Raw genomic sequence first — 18,245 nt, forward strand, 5'->3', positions numbered from 1 at the left:
CTGTTGAGGGTTTGTGGAAGGTTATTCAGATGTGTGTGTGTGTGTGTGTGTGTGTGTGTGTGTGTGTGTGTGTGTGTGTGTATGCACTTTAAATTAGGCTTTATCTCTTTGATATTGCACAGTCTAATTGCATAAGTTTATGGTTATTCTCTATTGAGATGGTACAAATATTTTAATACATATCTAATATTTTGGTCTATAGAAGTTGAAAATAAATTAATAAAAGACCACGTCAAGAAGAACACCTGTTTGAATAACATTTGCTAAAAACCACAGTGCTCTACTGCATTAGGAAATGATTCAGCATTTTTATGTAATTAAATTATATATTTATGAGCCATTTTAAAGATTTATACCTTTAGAACAAATGGGCTTGAGGCTGAGAGACACAGACAGGCAGGAATTATTGAGAGAAGCCCTAATGTATTGTTATTTTTGGTTCATTAATGGGGTTTGTTGACACTCTAAACAAACATGTAGAGTATGTTCCTAGATCTGAGCAGATTCTGTGCTAAATATAAGTAACAGACATGATGAAAGAAAGCTTTAATAACGCAGAATACCCTTTATTCAATCTTGCATTATCTCACAGTGATTTCTTTTCCTGAAAGTGACATGAATCACATTTTTTTGTGCCAGTAAGCGTACAGAAGCAATTGTTGAGCGCTGAATGGGATTATAAGAAGGAACATGTTGCTCATTCCTCTTGAGGGACGCATACAAGGGTTTTGTTCTCTACCACTGTATTCCCTGTTCAAATCTAAGGTGGTTTCCTTCAACAAAGCCTGACGTACAACATAAAACAATTAAACATTGGGGTTTGTGGAAAAAAGAATTATTGATGCAGAAAATTGATTTTTGTAATGAAATGTAATTGAAACAAGTCGCTTTGCAGGATGTCTCAAGCAATGATTATAAACAAGCTCACGTCGCTTTGTGTTTCTGTATAGGAGTGTGTGGCCTAATGTGTGTTTGTGTGTAACTCATTTATTTACTGCGATTACACTAATGTCTCTAAATGCATGGGGACTAATTTATTAATGCTGCATGTGCCTTTAAATATATGTGTGTGCTGCATCTTATTGTGCACCTTTGGGGCTAGCTTGAGCAGGTGCACACACAAATACACACATCATTTACATTTTAGAATCTGCCAAGCCATAATAGTCCACTGTCTCGCTTAATGGACATTGTACTGTTGCACAGCTCAGCACCATTCTGTGCTCCACTGGCACTGTGGGTGTTTGTTTGTGTGGATGGGTGGATGTGTTTGTGTGTCCTAATAAATGAATTCAGGTAGAAACAGCTGGTCCACTTCAAACTACCTATTTAGAGCTGGACACAAATAGTCTAATTAATTGTGATTGACTTCAGCACTTATGTGATTCAGTTTTCTCTGTCATCTCTCCAGCACATTCCCCACTGATTCTCCACTCATGCATTTTTTTCTCTCATTCTTTTCTTTACACAAATGTATCCTTAACCTCTCTTCACTGCTATTCTCTGACAGCATTATGAATTTGTGGTCAGCTTCTTGATACGAGGGAATGAGCTGCAAGAGTATGATTTCATTGCTCAGAGATAAATCAGTCATTTATTGAAGTAAATGACCTTCTTGTTTCGGCCCACACAGGCCTTCATCTACCTGAGCCTAGGGTCATATCAGCCTGCGTGTTGGTGTGATAAAAGTCGCATTTTAGTCCCAGTGGCTAGTGAGAGCGATTCAGTAAAACAGGCAGAGAGGCACCCCTTGACCAGTTGAATTTCTGTCCATTTCTATTAACTGAAGTTTCAAAAGTGGTTGGTGGGAGCTGAGAGAGCAGGGATTGGCCATGCAACAACCTAGATGAGCAAGTGAAATTTCAGTCAGCAACTACATTCATGTATCGCTGTAAGATACATTAAAGCTGCTTTTAGATACAAATGGCATCATACAGTATAAAGTGTCTCTCACACTGACCAACCCAAAGAGAATTAACAATCATCTTTGCTCTTTGTCTTAGTGTTTTTCTTTTGATTCCATGGCCTGCAAATTTACGGTTCGGTTAACTCTCACCTCTCTTACTTTTCAGCCATATTGCCGCATGCAGCTGTTTCCTGGAAAAAGCTCTAATAAACCCACTGTACACTGCCTGCTAAGCACTAATGATGTTTTCATACCAAAGGCAAAGCAAACTTTTCATGCAGCGAAGTTACATACAAAGTCAAGCACAGAGACGAATGACATGTATACGCAGCATAATGATCCGAACTTTGATCAGAGAAGAAACATTATTGCTTATCGTCTTGCGGACAGACCTGACAAAGCATGAATTCAGACTTTTTACAAATGGGCATCATGATCCAGTTATTTCGGCATACTTTTGATCAGTTTTTGCAATTAAATGGTTGATAGAGGAAAGGTATCCATACCAGCAAAGAGATCCCAAAGTGGTCCAACAGTCAGACTCAAGGCAAAAAATGTACTTTGCTTCGGGTGACCAGATGAGAATGGGTGAAATTCAGAACAGTTGGAGTTGGAGTTGCACACAGCAACGGTGGGCGTGGCCTGCAGTATATTACATTTATTGTCAACAAATAGTAACAGTAAAACACTTCAATGTTTTATTTCAAAAACAGCTATCTGTTAATGCAGAACTGTTGTACATTACAAAAAAACTACATGCACCATAATTCATATAGGTGACAAAAATAGGGTTACGCAACAATTAATATTTCATCTTATTTTCAGGGCGGGACAGGATTCTGGTTTGGGGATGTCTACTTTTAATTCAGGACTGTCCTGAATTTTTCGGGATGTCTGTCACCATAGCTTCATGTTACATTTGAACACACCATATCAAAGACAAACAAAGTTTGCTAGTATTTAGCATTTAGTAGAAGAGCCAGATGTTTTTTCTCTGGAGTTGTTGGAGACCAAAAGCAGAGCTAAAAGAGAGTAAAAATTGGGTTTATGTTTCTCAGGTGACCAGAAACAAGACTCTTTCTTAATTATTACTTTTGCTTCATATCTGTTGGATGTGAAAAAATGAACCAATTAGCTAAAATGTTCAGCTAAGATCATGTCAAAGTTGCATCTAGAGCTTGTTGTGCTGTTCCCAAGTGACCAAAACAAAATTATAGCAGGTTTTATGCTTAGTCAATTGAAGTTAAAAACACAACCTCTCTCGGTAATGTTAATTATATTAGAAATGTTAATTAATTATATTTATACTTTGCCAGATATTTGCAGTGCTGTGGATCTGTTGTTGTCTCGGGGATTAGTAGTGGAACCTCCAGGGATTCTTGAAGGAGCAAAATAATGAAGAGTTTAAAACTATAGTTTGGTCTGTAGGGAGTTGCACTATCTTTCCTTCTTGCCTAGAGTCAGAAAAACACATTGGAAGATATTTTCTTTTATGTCACTGCATTCAGTGTGAAAATATCTTAAACAGGGAAGTTTAACTGTGTATTTCCTCTCATTTATGAGAAGCTGAGCTAAACTCACTGCTCATTATTCCTCATTGCTAAACTCTTGAGACACAAAAGACATCCAGATCCAGTCTGGATCAGCAAGAAACTCCAACCCCAAAGAACCTCAATAATAATGTAATTACCTCAACTCCTTGTCCTATTCTCAACTTGCCTCTTTCTCCATTTTCTCCCGCAGACAGCAACTTCATCCTGGCTAACGCACAGGTGTCGAAGGGCTTTCCCATCGTCTACTGCTCTGATGGCTTCTGTGAGCTTACAGGCTTCTCCCGGGCGGAGGTCATGCAGAAGAGCTGCACCTGTAAGTTCCTGTACGGGCCGGAGACCAGCGAAAGCATCATCCTCAGCATTGACGATGCCCTGGAGAAGCGGGAGGAGTTTAAAGATGATATCATGTTCTACAAAAAGACAGGTAAGCAATGGAAAGCCCAGTTTGTGTGTTCGTCAAGCTGTTGGATCATCGTTGCATCCTTTTTTTTAATGATTCTGCTGCTATTTTGTGCTTGAAACAAGTCACTTTACCATAAAACAAAGACTATACACTTTTTCCAACCATTTACCAATTAAGTGTTGGAACCAAGGCAAGCACAGAAAGCCATTAGAGAGCGCACAGACAGACTGATTACCATGTTGGACTTTGCCTGCAATTCCATTAATGGATGGCAGTTCTCTGTGGCTATTTCTGAAGAAGCCACATTTAAATTGCCATAGATGGACACATGGAACCATGAAGTAATGGCTGGAATAATGGATATCTAACTTTTTTTATTGGCTGATTCTCATTAAAAGGTGATTAAACTAAGCAATCAGTCACATAAGTCCTCCAGTTATTATTTAACGCTGAGACACATTAAATTTTCATAGCTGTCAGCTATTGACTCCTTAACCCTGTCTCCTTCGATTACACTGAGCCCAGCAGCTCGTCGTGGTGCGGTATGGTTTGGTGTGTGCCTCGTTGATTAGCCAGCTGGCCAGTGAACAAAATGGAGTTGAAAATAATGAGCACATCTCGGCATCAGTGGATACATGCTTGCTGTGATGTGGGATGGTGACATGTTGCCCGAGCATGTATATTGCAGAGTTTTCTTTACTTTTATGTTTCATATTCTTGCAGTGCATTCAGTTGTTTGAATCTACATATCTTTTTTTTTATTCAAGCCTGGCAGCATTTGTGTTTGAGGGGGAATTTATCTACAATTGCTCTGTCACAAATCAAGAGAAATCTGTTATTTGTTATACAGTATCAGCACTGTGAGCTTTCTCATTCCCGCTGACACCACACAAGTGTAAGGAGCAAGACTGAAAGCTCATTCCTCATAGTAGAAACATGTTGATGGAAAAGTCTAACTACAAGTTCCATTTAGTTGGCTTTCTGGAGCTTTTGATAATTTAACACAAACGTTGGTACTTGACATTTTTGACCTTTCAATCTCAGTTGTTGAGCCAAAACAGAGAAGAATTGCTCAGAAAAATTTAAATTTTAACAATTGCAATTCCAGCACACCTGGTCTTTTTTAAGCCACTGCTCCTATTCATCCATGCTTATCGTAATTTTTCTGTTACCACTTTTCATTAATGTAAATCATTCCATACCTACCACTATTGTTTCTTTGGTAATGAGACTAAAAATGCAAAATTTCTAAAATTGTAAAGTACATACAACTTCAGATATAGAGCATCCTGCAGGTGGATGAGCAGGAATGAGGAAATAATTAATGGATTTTGGAAAATGTGTTGAAATGCATTTTGATTAAAAGCATATGCATGGGTTGCTAATGCAAAGCAAGTACTGTATGGGATTTCTTGAAAGCAAGGGAAAAGTGATTCACTTCTGTTTCGCTGACAGCGTGAATAGTTTTTCCAACTTCAGTTTTGACCAATGCATGTTAGCAAACAAGAAAAACTGTAAGCTCTGATGGGTCAGTTGTTTCTCTAACAGCTATTAACAGGCATATAGTGTCAGATCTCAGGTGGGGAATCAAGAGCAGATCTGAAAACCTGCATCGACTGGATTTTATTCAATGACAGTCCAGCAGGCCAGGTACAGGCAGGGTTCTTTAACAGGCAGAAAATCCAGACACGACAGGCTGATAACTTTTTTTTAAAAACAAGCAGGATTCAACACCGAAAAAAAACTTTCTTAAATCTCTCCAATACACTGCAAAAAAGCCAACTTGTAATTTTTGGCCTAAAACAGTGATTTAAGTTGGTAAAACTTGGAAATATAAATTATTGACATTTAGGGCAATAATGTAAGTTAGCACAACAAAGGAAGCCAGTTGTCTGCTCAAACACAAGTTGGTGAGTTGTTGTTACTTATATCTTTAAGTTGGGGTTCACAACAAGGGACAATAGTTCTGCTAACTCTTTTTTATTTTTTGTGAAATGCGGGAAAGTGGTGAAATTCATTAGCGAAAGCTAGCGGCTAACTGATGCTAGCGGCTAACTGATGCTAGCGGCTAACTGATGCTAGCGGCGCTGCTTGTTACAGCTAAAAGAGTAGCCATTAGCGTATCAATGCTAACTCAAAATTGTGGTCGCAACATTAGCTGACATTTCATAGCGGCGTTACAATCGTGCCAATTCAGCACATTGCAGAAGTTAGCAGAAGTAAGGATTAAAAGTTATTACAATGTAAAATTATAAGTTAGTACAACTTACAGTTGAGTTGACAAAAATCAGAATTCAGAGTTGAGCAACCTCAAAAACAAAACTTAAAATATTTAGTTGAATTGTCCAACTTAAAATTTTACCGAAGTTTGTTGCCTTGAAATTTTGAGTTCACCCAACTTTTCTTTTTTTGCAGTGTATAAAGTTAAACTAAGTACTAGTCTCTTTTGGGTGGATTTCAGGCAACATACGGTACACACTGTAACGATCTGACAAACTCAACTGAAAAGACAGGGTTTAAATACTCAAACTGATTGGTACAAATGAGAGACAATGGTAGAAAAAAATCAAAGGCAGGAAGTACCAAACAAGGACATGGGTGAGACCCCTGGTACTTCACTAAATATGTGGCAGTATAAACAAAAACAAAGTTCAGAACTGTCATACTTGACTGGTAGGGGGAGACAACACTGATTGTCCAAGGAATCCTGACATATAGTGGACCTATCAGGCTAGAGAGCTCCATCTGTGCAGGAAAACGTCCAATAGAGCTTCTTCTTGCTCTACTCTCTCCTGCAGGTATCATGGTATATGCACGTCACTTCCCTATACTTTTTCTTTGATTTATGAAGCAGATTTTGTAGATGACTCAGTGGAGTTTGCACAGAAGCAGCTTTGCTAATACCACCACAGATGTGACTGTCTACGCCACTCTGTCTCTTGCTTTGTTGTCTCTTCTCTCATCCCCCCACAGATCGTTTCCCTTCTGTTCTCCTTTAACTTTCCTCTTTCCTTAACCTTTCATCTCCCCCATCTCTCTCTTTTCAGCCACCTCTACTGTTTGTGCCAGTTTGTCTGTCTGTCGCCCGTGCTTATCTTACTTTTCTTTCTCTCCCTGCCTCACCCCCCTCTTTCTGTCTGTCACAGCGGAGTCCTGAAAGTAAACGTAGCTGATTGACTCGGTTTGTCCTCCGTCTGTCAGCCTGAGAAAAGAGGAAGCTGCGTGCTCGCAATCAGGAACGCTCTTTCTCTCGCTGTGTGCTTGATAGTGCTGCCGTGTCTCGCAGGCATGCAGATATTCACACACACATACACACGCGGAGACAAAAACAGTGTGATTGAGTCATCACTAGGCAAGGAAGACTTAGTGAGTGGGAGTGATGGGAGGGAACTCCGTGGGAAATCCCTCTTAATCAGCACTTCATTTCTAGTGACTAAACGAGAGGTAGACCATGAAGGCTGCTTTGAAGGTTTAAAACTATGTGCTGCATAACAAGTATTCATGACAAAAACTACTAGTTGACCTTGAAATAAGGAATTAATTAATTAATTATCAAACATGAAAAATACCCCTACACCTTTTAAAATTAGTAGGAAAGAAATATACCAGTGACCCTGTCGTGCATATGCCACAGCATGATGCGGATTAGACTGAATTTAATGTGATTAATTAATTAACATTGACAAGGCTAAAACCCCTGAGATGCTCTAATGCTCAACATAAATGTGTTCTTCTTAAAAGAATATCCTCAAAGAAATTCAGAGTTGGTGCCAGAAGGCAGGCCATAGTGACTGAAAAGTTGTATCCTCTGTATGAAAATCAGACATTAGTTTCAGTGGCACTATTACCAGGCATCATCCTCTGGAGATCATAATTATCTGCACCGAATTCCCTAAACCATCCAACAAGTGAGATTTAGTTTGACTTACTTTTGAATTAATTGGATAACTTACACCATTAATTGATTTTTGGCCACTTGGGCATTATACTATTAATGTGTTATCACCTTGTAAAGTATATATGGAGACGTGTTAGCAACATCCAATAAGATCTCCAACCTGAACGACAGAATAGACCGCTTGTCAATACCTCCCATAACGACACATATGATCGTTTGTCAAAATAAGCGGATTGTAGTAATGCGGCTTATTTTAAATATAGCACACACATCACAAAAAAGGCTGCAGTTTTGGTGAATTAAGGCTACAAAACCACTGACCTAGGTTTAGGGCAAAAACCTTTCTGGTTAGGAGTTATGGAAGACCGTTTAAACAGTAAATAAATGTACGGAAATGCCAGAAGTGAGGTAAACCGTGAGCCACGTAAGCTACATAAACATTGTAAACTACGTAAAAGTAATTAACTCTTGTCTTCACACGGGACACAAACCCGTTCTCTTGGGTAAAAGTCTGCCGTTTGTTCGTACAAAGACAATATAGCAATCCAGTTTATTTATATTTTACACACTCACATGGATCTGTGGTTGTGTATGACCGGTGTACACTGTGAAAGCAAGCAAATCTTGGGGGAGAACAGTCTGGTCAGCATAGTTGCCTATTAACTGTTTACCTCCTACACTTTAATGTTCACGATCCTTTTCGCTTGGTTTTGTTCTCAACCGACTCCTGAAAAGAATATGCAACTCTTTAGCTGCTAGATGCTCCATTATGTTCATCAGCTTTCATTTAAAAGGCAGTGGAAACAAGGTTAAGGAGAGCTCAAATTAAGAAAATGCTCTGTACAGCCGAGGTGAACTGCAGTGTTTAGTGTTTAGTATCTGGGGGGCTTGTTACAAGCAGCCGCTTTCCCATAAACAGTTATTTAGGAATTTAATTAATAAAATATTGATTTCAACAGCTTTAAGTATTACAAACTTACTGTAAAAAGTGAGCGCACGCCTGTTTACAAAATTATATAACACTTGGGCATTTTCAATACCAAAAAAAAGTTTCTTCTCACTTCATTTTGAGGAATCAAACTGATGCTGTAATGAGCACACGCACACTAACACTGGTGCAGAAACACACATGCTGACCTGCAGTTCCTCTGAAAAGCAATCTATTTAGCAGGAGATGGGACCTCAGAGATGGGTTCATCGCTTGCTGTGCCTGGGGAACAGCGACTTGGTCTATTTAAAGGCTCTGCTTCTCCCCAGGGACTTTCAACTGTAGATAGGCTTACTAATAAGTCTGGGGATCTGTGAAACTGTTGCTCCACACACACACACACACATTGTAAATCCATTGTGAGTATAATCAGAGATAGTGTGTATAAAAGTGTTAATAGGAGTGTTTTTTCTTTTTCAGCTGTGCTGTTCTGGTGCCTGCTGGACATTGTGCCAATTAAGAACGAGAAGGGAGATGTGGTGCTCTTTCTGGCTTCATTTAAAGACACCACCGACACTAAAGCCAAAGCCATCCAAGAGGACAAGAAGGAAGGTCAGTGTGTGTGTAGATGTGTTGGTGCTCTTCAATGGCACTAATGGTTCCAAGACAAGAGAGGGAAATATCTACTCATTACATAAAGCTCTCAATAGTTAATTCTTTGTTTAGCATGTGTTTTTTATTTTATCATGTTGAAGCAATTGCAAAACAAAATTGCTGACATGGTGTTTGCTTTTATAGACAATTTTCAGCATCTAATGTAATATATCTGTATCTTGCCATTAGTTTAAATTAGTTATCTCCAACAAAAGGGGGTAAAATCACCATGCCATTACTTCACTGTTGCTTTCAAAGGTATAATATGTAACATTTCCACATTGAAATGTCTCGAAAGCCTAGACTGATGTGATATATTTTGTACATAAGTGTTGAAGTAATTGTTGGCAATGTCAAAAATAGCTCAATTAGATCATAAAACACACCTTTGTGATATCCACGTTAATATTTGTGAAACCTCATTTTTTCTCTAAGGATAAAGCTGCAGCATTGACAGACATACTGAGGGCTCTGATGTCTTTGTTAGCACCTCACCTCATGCTTGCCCCTACAATATTTTAATTAAATTGATCATTGTTAATAAAATAGAGTAACTAAGGCAGCAAAGTTGCAAATTCTTCCCCAAAAATCAATTTCCTCAAAAGTTTACCTTCAGGGCAACATCTAAACTCTTTTGGAGTAATGGCTTCTTCCTGGCAGAGTGGCCTTTCAGCCCATGTCGCTACAGTACTCGTTTCACTGTGGATAATAACACACTTTTACCAGCTTCAGCCAGCATCTTCACAAGGTCTTTTGCTTTTGTTCTTGGGTTGATATGCACATTTTGGACCAAAGCACGTTCATCTCTGGGACACAGAGCCCGTCTCCTTCCTGAGCTGTATGATGGCTGGACATTCCCATGGTGTTAAGACTTGGGTATAATTATTTGAACAGATGAATGTGGCACCTTCAGGCATCTGGAAATTGCACCCAAGGATGAACCAGACTTGTGCAAATCCACAATTCTTTTCCTGATATCTTGGTTGATTTCTTTTGACTTTCCCATGATGTCACACAAAGAAGCAGTGTGTTTCAGGTGTGTCTTAAAATACATCCACAGGTGTGTCTCCAATTAACTCAATGTTGTCAATAAACCTATCAGAAGCTTCCAAAGACATGACAGCATCATCTGGCCTTTCCCAAATTGTTTCAAGGCATAATAATGTTAGTGTATGTAAACTTCTGACTTTGAAGAAAGTAATAAAAAATTGTCTCTCGTTATTCTGGCATTTAGCAAATAGAAAAAATTTTGGTAATCCTAACGGACCTAAAACAGGAAAAGTGAAAAAAAAGCATATGTCTCTTTTTATGTAGTGTATTTAAACTTCTGGTTTCAACTGTATATGTGTGTGTGTGTGTGTCTGTGAAGTCAGCAAACCTGACTTTTCTCATCTCAGGCCTGCCTCCACTGGATTTGCCTAATTACTCTCATTACTGTAAATAAGGGAGAACAGGAAGCTGAAAGCACAAGTTATTTTTGCTCACATAATGAAATGCTTTTCATAGAGAAAAAAAAGAGGCTGACGCAGCATGCCTTTGGACAGAGACGAATGCCTCACAATAATGGGTTTGGGTCTGACAAGCTAGTTTAAATGAGAATATGCCTGTGAATCTCACAATTCATTTGCATTGTCATGCTGTTCTGTGGCTATGGGGAGGGATGTGCTTGTTTTTGTTTGTTTAAGCCAGTGCAGAAGAGTTGGTAAGTAAACTTGGCTTGTATAACACCAAAGTTAAAAAAGTGCGTAGAAAATAATTTTATTAATGATTAGGGACAGAAAGACAATCATTAAAGGGGACCTATTATGCTCATTTTAAGGTTCATATCAGTATTTTGGGTTTCTACTGGAACATGTTTACATGCTTCACAAGTTTGATATGCAGGATAGTCCTAAAAGAAAACGTATAGACCAAAACAAACGTGATCCCTCTCATTCATCACTTATGATCCTATAGAAGTTTTGCAGACACCCTGTTTTAGAGCCTTTCTTTTTAAGCCTCCCACCTGAAGCTCAGTCTGCTCTGATTGGTCAGCATTTTTGCATCTTTGTCTCTGTATCGTCCAACATTGTAGCTAGAGAAATGACTGTACAGGTTAACATCTTCTAGCAGGAATGTGTTCTGAGATTCTGTCACAATTTACAACCATTTTAAGATTACAGCTTAGCCTGATATTAGCATGTATGAGTGTTTTTGATGTAATGCCTGGGACAGATGAACATTTATAGAAATCTGTCACAAGCTGATGTCAGTTAGAGCGGAAACATAGTTGAAAACAGAGTTCTGAACAGTTGTTGTGCCATGTTTAATATGATCATGCATTGTAGCATTATACAGTCATGGCCAAAAATATTGGCACCCCTGCACTTCTGCCAGATAATGCACCGCTTCTCCCAGACAATTGTTGCAATTACAAATGCTTTGGTGTTCACATGTTTATTGCTTTTGTTTGTCATTCTGGGAGAACGTCCTGTGGACAGATAAGACCAAAGTAGAGCTTTTTGGTAAAGCACATCATTGTACTGTTTACAGAAAATGAAAAGATGAGGCCTTCAAAGAAAAGAACACGGTCCCTACGGTCAAACATGGTGGAGGTTCACAGATGTTTTGGGGTTGCTTTGCTGCTTCTGGCACTGGATGCCTTGACTGTGTGCATGGCATCATGAAATCTGAAGACTACCAGAGAATTTTTGGGTGCAATGTAGGGCCCAGTGTCAAAAAGCTGGGTCTCCATCAGAGGTCATGGCTCTTCCAGCAGGACAATGACACAAAGCACACTTCAAAAGCACCCAGAAATGGTTGAAGATAAGCACTGGAGGGTTCTGAAGTGTCCAGCAATGAGTCCAGATCTAAATCTCATAGAAGACCTGTGGAGAGATCTTAAAACAGCAGAAGAGGGAGAAGGCACCCTTCAAATCTGAGACCTGGAGCAGTTGGCAAAAGAAGAGTGGTCCAAAATTCCAGTAGAAAGGTGTAAGAAACTCATTGATGGTTACAGGAAATGATTGATTTCAGTTATTTTTTCCAAAGGATGTGCTACCAAATATTAAGATGAGGGTGCCAATAATTTTGTCCAGTCCATTTTTGAAGTTCTGTGTGGAATGATCAGATTTGGCTTTTTTTTCTCTGCTTTTCTTGTGTTGTTCCAATGCAAACAAAAGAAATAAACATGTGAATAACAAAGCATTTGCAATTGCAACAATTTTCTGGGAGAAATGGTGCATTATCTGACAGAAGTGCAGGGGTGCCAATATTTTTGGCCATGACTGTATATATATGACAGTAAATAATCAATAGCATAACAGGTCCCCTCTGAAGATGCTAAAAATGTGAAGAAATTGGAGATGCAGACACTGTGACATCAATTGGGCATTTCCATCCACGCTGGGGAAGCCCTTAAGGACGGACAGACACTTTGGATGTGACCCATTTAGCTCTCTGTCTGGACAGTGTGGATAGTGTGTGCAAAAGGGGGAAACCCAGATTCTGGCGTCAACAGTCTCCTCTCTTCCCTTTCTCCTTTTTCTGTCCTTTCTTTACGCCTCTCTCTCTCTCTCTCTCTCTCTCTCTCTCTCTCTCTCTCTCTCTCTCTCTCTCTCTCTCTCTCACCCCTGTTTCCCATCTGTTCCAGCAGCTCTTACAGTATATATATCCTTTCCAATCTCCCCTATCTGCCCTACATGCCTTCTGCCTCCCCCCGTATACACAATAGCCACCCCTCCCCACGTATTCTCCCCCTCTACCCCCACAAGAAGGGCTATAAAAGGGGAGGGAAATTCATTAGGTCTAAAAATAAGCGTGTCTCTGTCTCTGTGCTCCTGCCGTGTCGCGTCCCCCAAGGCTGCACCGCATTATGGATGGGCCCTGTCTGTTCGCCTCGTCTGGGGTCCGTACACACACCAGAGAACGCACACACTTTCTAAAGGACACTCAAAAGCAGTTATCACTTCTATTCTCCGGCTTTGTTATTGCCGTTATCCACCCCCCCTTAAGCCAATCTGGCCTTTCCTGTGGGTTCACAACAGTGAGAATGCGACTTAGAACCCAGCAGCAATAAAGTGCCTTCTCCCATTACCCATCTCCTCAGTCTGAACACTTCACTCCTACACTATCTACTTTATCTACTACTACAATACATTCCGAAGAAAACACACGTGCAGGCACGGCAGCAAGCCGACACACAAACCCAACCCCAGCAGCAATCAACCATAGAGAATCCACCATACTACACTTAACAGCCTCTCAGCCGCTGGAGATGGTGTTTACACAATAAGACATCATATGCCGATATTTATGGCTGAATATTGTGAATCACACCAGGTAATCCCTGTTCTGACATTTACAAAAGCAAAATGGCAGTTTCACTCTGAAATTGTGCAATTTGCTTGGAAATTACGCATTCTTCCTGTTGCATATTCATGTTTTCCTATTCAGGATGGAATATTATGTATTTCATCAAGCATAATGACAGTCATCAGTAGTTAACCTTAGGGGGTAAAGTATTGTAGGGGGGATGTGTGCTAACTTAACTGTGTGTGTGTATGTGTGTCGGTGCGTGCGTCGGTGCGTGCATGCGCGTGTGTGCGTGTGTGTTTACAGAGCGACGGCGCGGCAGGGTGAAGACAGGCTCTCCATTCAGCTCGACTCGTCTGCGGAGCAGCACAGTGCTCTACCACATCTCTGGTCACCTCCACAGCAGAAAGAAGAGCAAGATTAAACTCAACAAGGTATCATCAGGCACTTCAAACAACAGAGCAGAATGTAGCACGATGAAGGATCAGTGAAAGTGGGAGTGGGTGGACTGTAATACAGGAAGTGAGAAGATCAGTGCTGTTATTGAAGCACTGTGGACACAAAAGGCAGCTGAGAAGAAACTGTGTCGATGTGGAGAAGAGCTCTCCAGTAAACAAAACGTGTGACACTGGCTGATGCTCTTTTTATCTTTTGTAATTTAATTCCGCCAATATTGTTGAATATTAGTTGTTAGTTTTAAAGTTAAATTGCAATTTTCATTATTTTACTGGATAACCAACTAATCAAAATGCAAAATTTTTAAGCAGGCATTTTGAAAGTTACAGAACTGTATTTCCTGCAGAATAAAAACACATTAGTTGAGGTTCCTTTGAAAATAAACCTTTTTTTTATATAAAGATAGCTGTTTTGTTATTATATTTTCATACTGTAGGCCTACTGGCCTCATTTTAGTTTAGCCTTAGGTACAAACAAGCTCCATGACGTAGTTGGACCGCCAAAACAAAGTAAGTAGATCTAACAGATTCCTATTTTCTTCTCCTGTCCTGTCCAGAATGTGTTTGGGGATCCGCCTGCTCTGCCAGAGTACAAGGTAGCAGATGCAAAGAAGTCCAAATTCATCTTACTCCACTACAGCACATTCAAAGCTGGTTGGGATTGGCTCATTCTTCTCGCCACGTTCTACGTTGCTGTGACGGTGCCCTACAATGTGTGCTTCATCGGTGATGACGACGACCTGACCCGCAGCACGACTGTCAGCGATATCGCGGTGGAGATACTGTTCATCATAGGTCGGTGCAGAAATGCAAAACTGAGTATTTCACTTTTTTTTTATAAACTATTCAATCTGATTTAATATATTATTATAATAACTAGTTTAAAATAACCAAACTCCCAATTCTCTTTGTTTTTCCTGCCAGACATTGTTTTTAATTTCCGCACAACGTATGTCAGCAAATCAGGCCAGGTGATTTTTGACGCTCGGCAGATCTGCATCCATTACCTGACCACATGGTTCATCATCGACCTGGTGGCCGCATTGCCCTTTGACCTGCTCTATGCCTTTAAAGTCAGCGTGGTGAGTAGTCATTGCCTTGTTGCTCAGCTCTCAGGGTTTAATACAGCACATAAACAGTGAGCTACTGTACATTCATCTTGTTTCAGATATCTTTATAGAAGCATTACTCGCGGAAGTATCTGAACAGGGTGATGTTTGCTTTTTTTCTTAATAAACTTAAAATATCAAAACATACATCAAGATAAATACAACATGACAGAATCCTCTGATTGAGGGAATAAAAATACAGTAAGGAAAATGATAAAGATAAATAAATAAACAACAATAATTAAAACAATGTCAAACAACATAATTAAGAAAATATAAAATAGTCAATTAAAAATAAATAAATAAAATAAAAATGTATAAATATCATACCATCACCTATAGTAATTCTATATAGTTGACAAAGAAAACGCTCAACCCCAAATCCACATTCGCTTTATATAAAAGTGTAAAATGTATTAGTTTAAAATTTAACTTTTAATGATTTAAAAAAAAAAGTTAGATACAAATTATATTGTTAATTCAATACAATTCTATAAAAGGATTAAAAAATACAGTAAAAACATGGTAGAAAAAACAAGGAAGAAAGAAAGAATTAAAAATGGGAGTTTATAGAACATGACTTTAAATACAATTGTAAAGATTTAACGCTCATGACTGATGGATTACCCAGTAACAGCGCCCCGCTCTCTAACCCTGTCATCACAGTAGTGCATTATGAAGTGCAACACCTCCAGCCTATTTGACATTTCATAAGAACAGATTGCACAGACTGTTTCCACTCCAGCTCCTCTTTGATTCTGCGTATTGATCGATTCCACCTACTGTACAAGGGCTGAGAAAACAATCAAACCTGTATCATTAAAACCTTTTTTCTGTTCTGTTTGAGTCCAATACATAGCACCCTTAAGAATACCTAGAGAGAGGAAAAAATGGATTGAATAGATTGTCTTGTCCACAGCTGAATGATATCACCCAATGGAAGCACTACATGATGTAAAGGTTCTGATTAGTTTCTGATGGAAGTTTTTTCCTTTTCAGCGTTTAATTTGCTGTTTGCAGTTGGCTCAGCCTGTGAGCCCTCTCAGAACCTGTTTCTGTCAGAACCACAGGCTCGAGAGCCACGTCATTATGTCACTGTATATGTCTGCATATGTCTCCATGCTTCGCAAACATAATGAAAACAATGGCGGACTACATTGTCTCTTTTCAAATGTTGCTCCTGGCTTTGCGAGTATACATTGGCATCCAAACACGACTAATACAACACATTCCTTCTGCTCGTCTTGATCGCTATGGAAGGTGATAACGTTCCTATTAACACCGAATGTAAGATGTTAATGTTAACCTTTGTTGTAAGCTAACGCTAGCTGGCTAACACTAGCCCGCTAACACTAGCCTGTATTGATCATATTGCAGTTAAACTAATAAAATAACATTAATGATACACTTTTTAGTTGTCTTGTTGGTCACTCAGCCTCTGACGTGCGCTTCGCGGTTCGAGACCAGCGAAAGAGTTGGTGCCCCTCTAGAACCAGTTTTCCTGGCCAAGAGCCGGTTCTTAGGCTGTCGAAACATGAGGACCTGGTTTGAAATTAGGCAACGTCTCTGAACCGGCCCTCAAACTGCCTTGGTAGAAAAAGGGGTCTCACTCAGCCCTGTGAGTCAAAAGGTGCAATATACAATATTGGCTACTATGCAATTGCTATCAAAGTTTGTTTATTTGGATCCCTGCTAGCTGCTGTATCACCATTCTTACTGGGATGCATATATTTAGTGCCAAATCAACATAACTTACATACAACTCACAACTAAAACTGAAAAATAACATGCAACAGTTACACTAATAGACATTAACTGAACAAAATTAAATTTGGACATGACATCCCTTTCTTATATGATATAAGACAACAGACTGTATAAGAAGTGGACATAGCCCTGGTGGCGTGAACCATTGGTTTGTGGATTACCGTTCCATACCATATCATGCAACATTATAACTAAATATTGACTCGTTTAACTGTTTTACTGTATATGTGGCAGGAAGACAGTTTTGTATTGCACAGTATTAGAGCAAATAAATCTAAAGAACTCTGATATATATGAGGCAATGTATGAATGGAACAACATGCGACTTCTTTTAGACTTTGTCATGATGGGAATAATAAATGTAGTCTTTTTGTGCTGTTTTTGTTTTTATACAAAACATATGGGATAGAACAATAGAAATGGAACTAGTAATAAAAATAGTGAAAAATATGAATTCTTGTAGAGGAAGCTTTGTTAAACGTAATAAAAGAAACAGAGATTGTAAGAGAAAAGAGAAAGAGCAAAGGGTGAAAAAAAGAAAGTGAGTAGGTGGAGCCAGTGACAAGCTGCTCCAGGCGAAGTTGCCTGTTTGGTTCCAGGCTCTATTAATGGAAATACCGCATACTCCCAATAGATTGGGATTTGGGTGTAGGGCTACTGGGCCACAACTTCCCCTGCTGTTGCTGGGCAGAGTAGGGGTGGCCAGTAATTGCTGTTCATCCTGCGTGATGTCCCCTCTCAGGACGTAGCATTCACACTGCTTCCCCTTTAGAGAAGCCATCTTTCACCAAAATGAGCCAAGGGGCTTCGGCACTGTCCCTCTCCTTCTTTTGTTTTGTTGTATGTCATTTCTGCTTATGTCGCATGATCCCATTTCACCCTTTCCACACTTTTTCTTTTCTTTTCTTTTTCTGTCCAATGAGTTTGTTCTTCATTTTGATGTTGTTGGTCTACTGGTGCCTAGATCATTTAGTTTGTTTATGTTGTTGTGAAACTTTGGGATTTGATAGGGTTACATTGGATTCACCAAAGTAACACAATAACACAAACAAACTGGGCAGCGTTAGACCAGCAACTCCTGGTTCTGAAAAGTAGAATCACTGTTTTTTTCAATGGAGTCTGGGGGCTTTGAAGTGCTTAAGTTCCCTGTTAGAAAGCATTGAAAATATTCCAAATATAGCGTTTACTTAAACTGATATTTACTTTTTTAGGTGGCTAAAATACATGAAGAACAGTGTTATACTCCCCATTGGCCTGATTCTGCTGCATCAGTAAAATA

The 18,245-nt window shown here is 39.4% G+C and overlaps 1 protein-coding gene across 1 annotated transcript in view; it reads left to right on the plus strand.

Annotated features, from left to right (window-relative positions):
• kcnh8 (potassium voltage-gated channel, subfamily H (eag-related), member 8) overlaps window positions 1–18,245 on the plus strand; it is a 57,426-nt gene that overhangs the window by 14,185 nt on the left and 24,996 nt on the right. Inside the window, exons 2-6 of the mRNA XM_059350711.1 lie at window positions 3,650–3,883; window positions 9,169–9,300; window positions 13,942–14,069; window positions 14,648–14,885; window positions 15,015–15,172. Coding sequence (XP_059206694.1) covers window positions 3,650–3,883; window positions 9,169–9,300; window positions 13,942–14,069; window positions 14,648–14,885; window positions 15,015–15,172 — 890 coding nt within the window. The remainder of the gene's footprint in view (window positions 1–3,649; window positions 3,884–9,168; window positions 9,301–13,941; window positions 14,070–14,647; window positions 14,886–15,014; window positions 15,173–18,245) is intronic.

Source organism: Centropristis striata, chromosome 14 (genome assembly GCF_030273125.1).
Source record: "Centropristis striata isolate RG_2023a ecotype Rhode Island chromosome 14, C.striata_1.0, whole genome shotgun sequence".
Taxonomy (NCBI): domain Eukaryota; kingdom Metazoa; phylum Chordata; class Actinopteri; order Perciformes; family Serranidae; genus Centropristis; species Centropristis striata.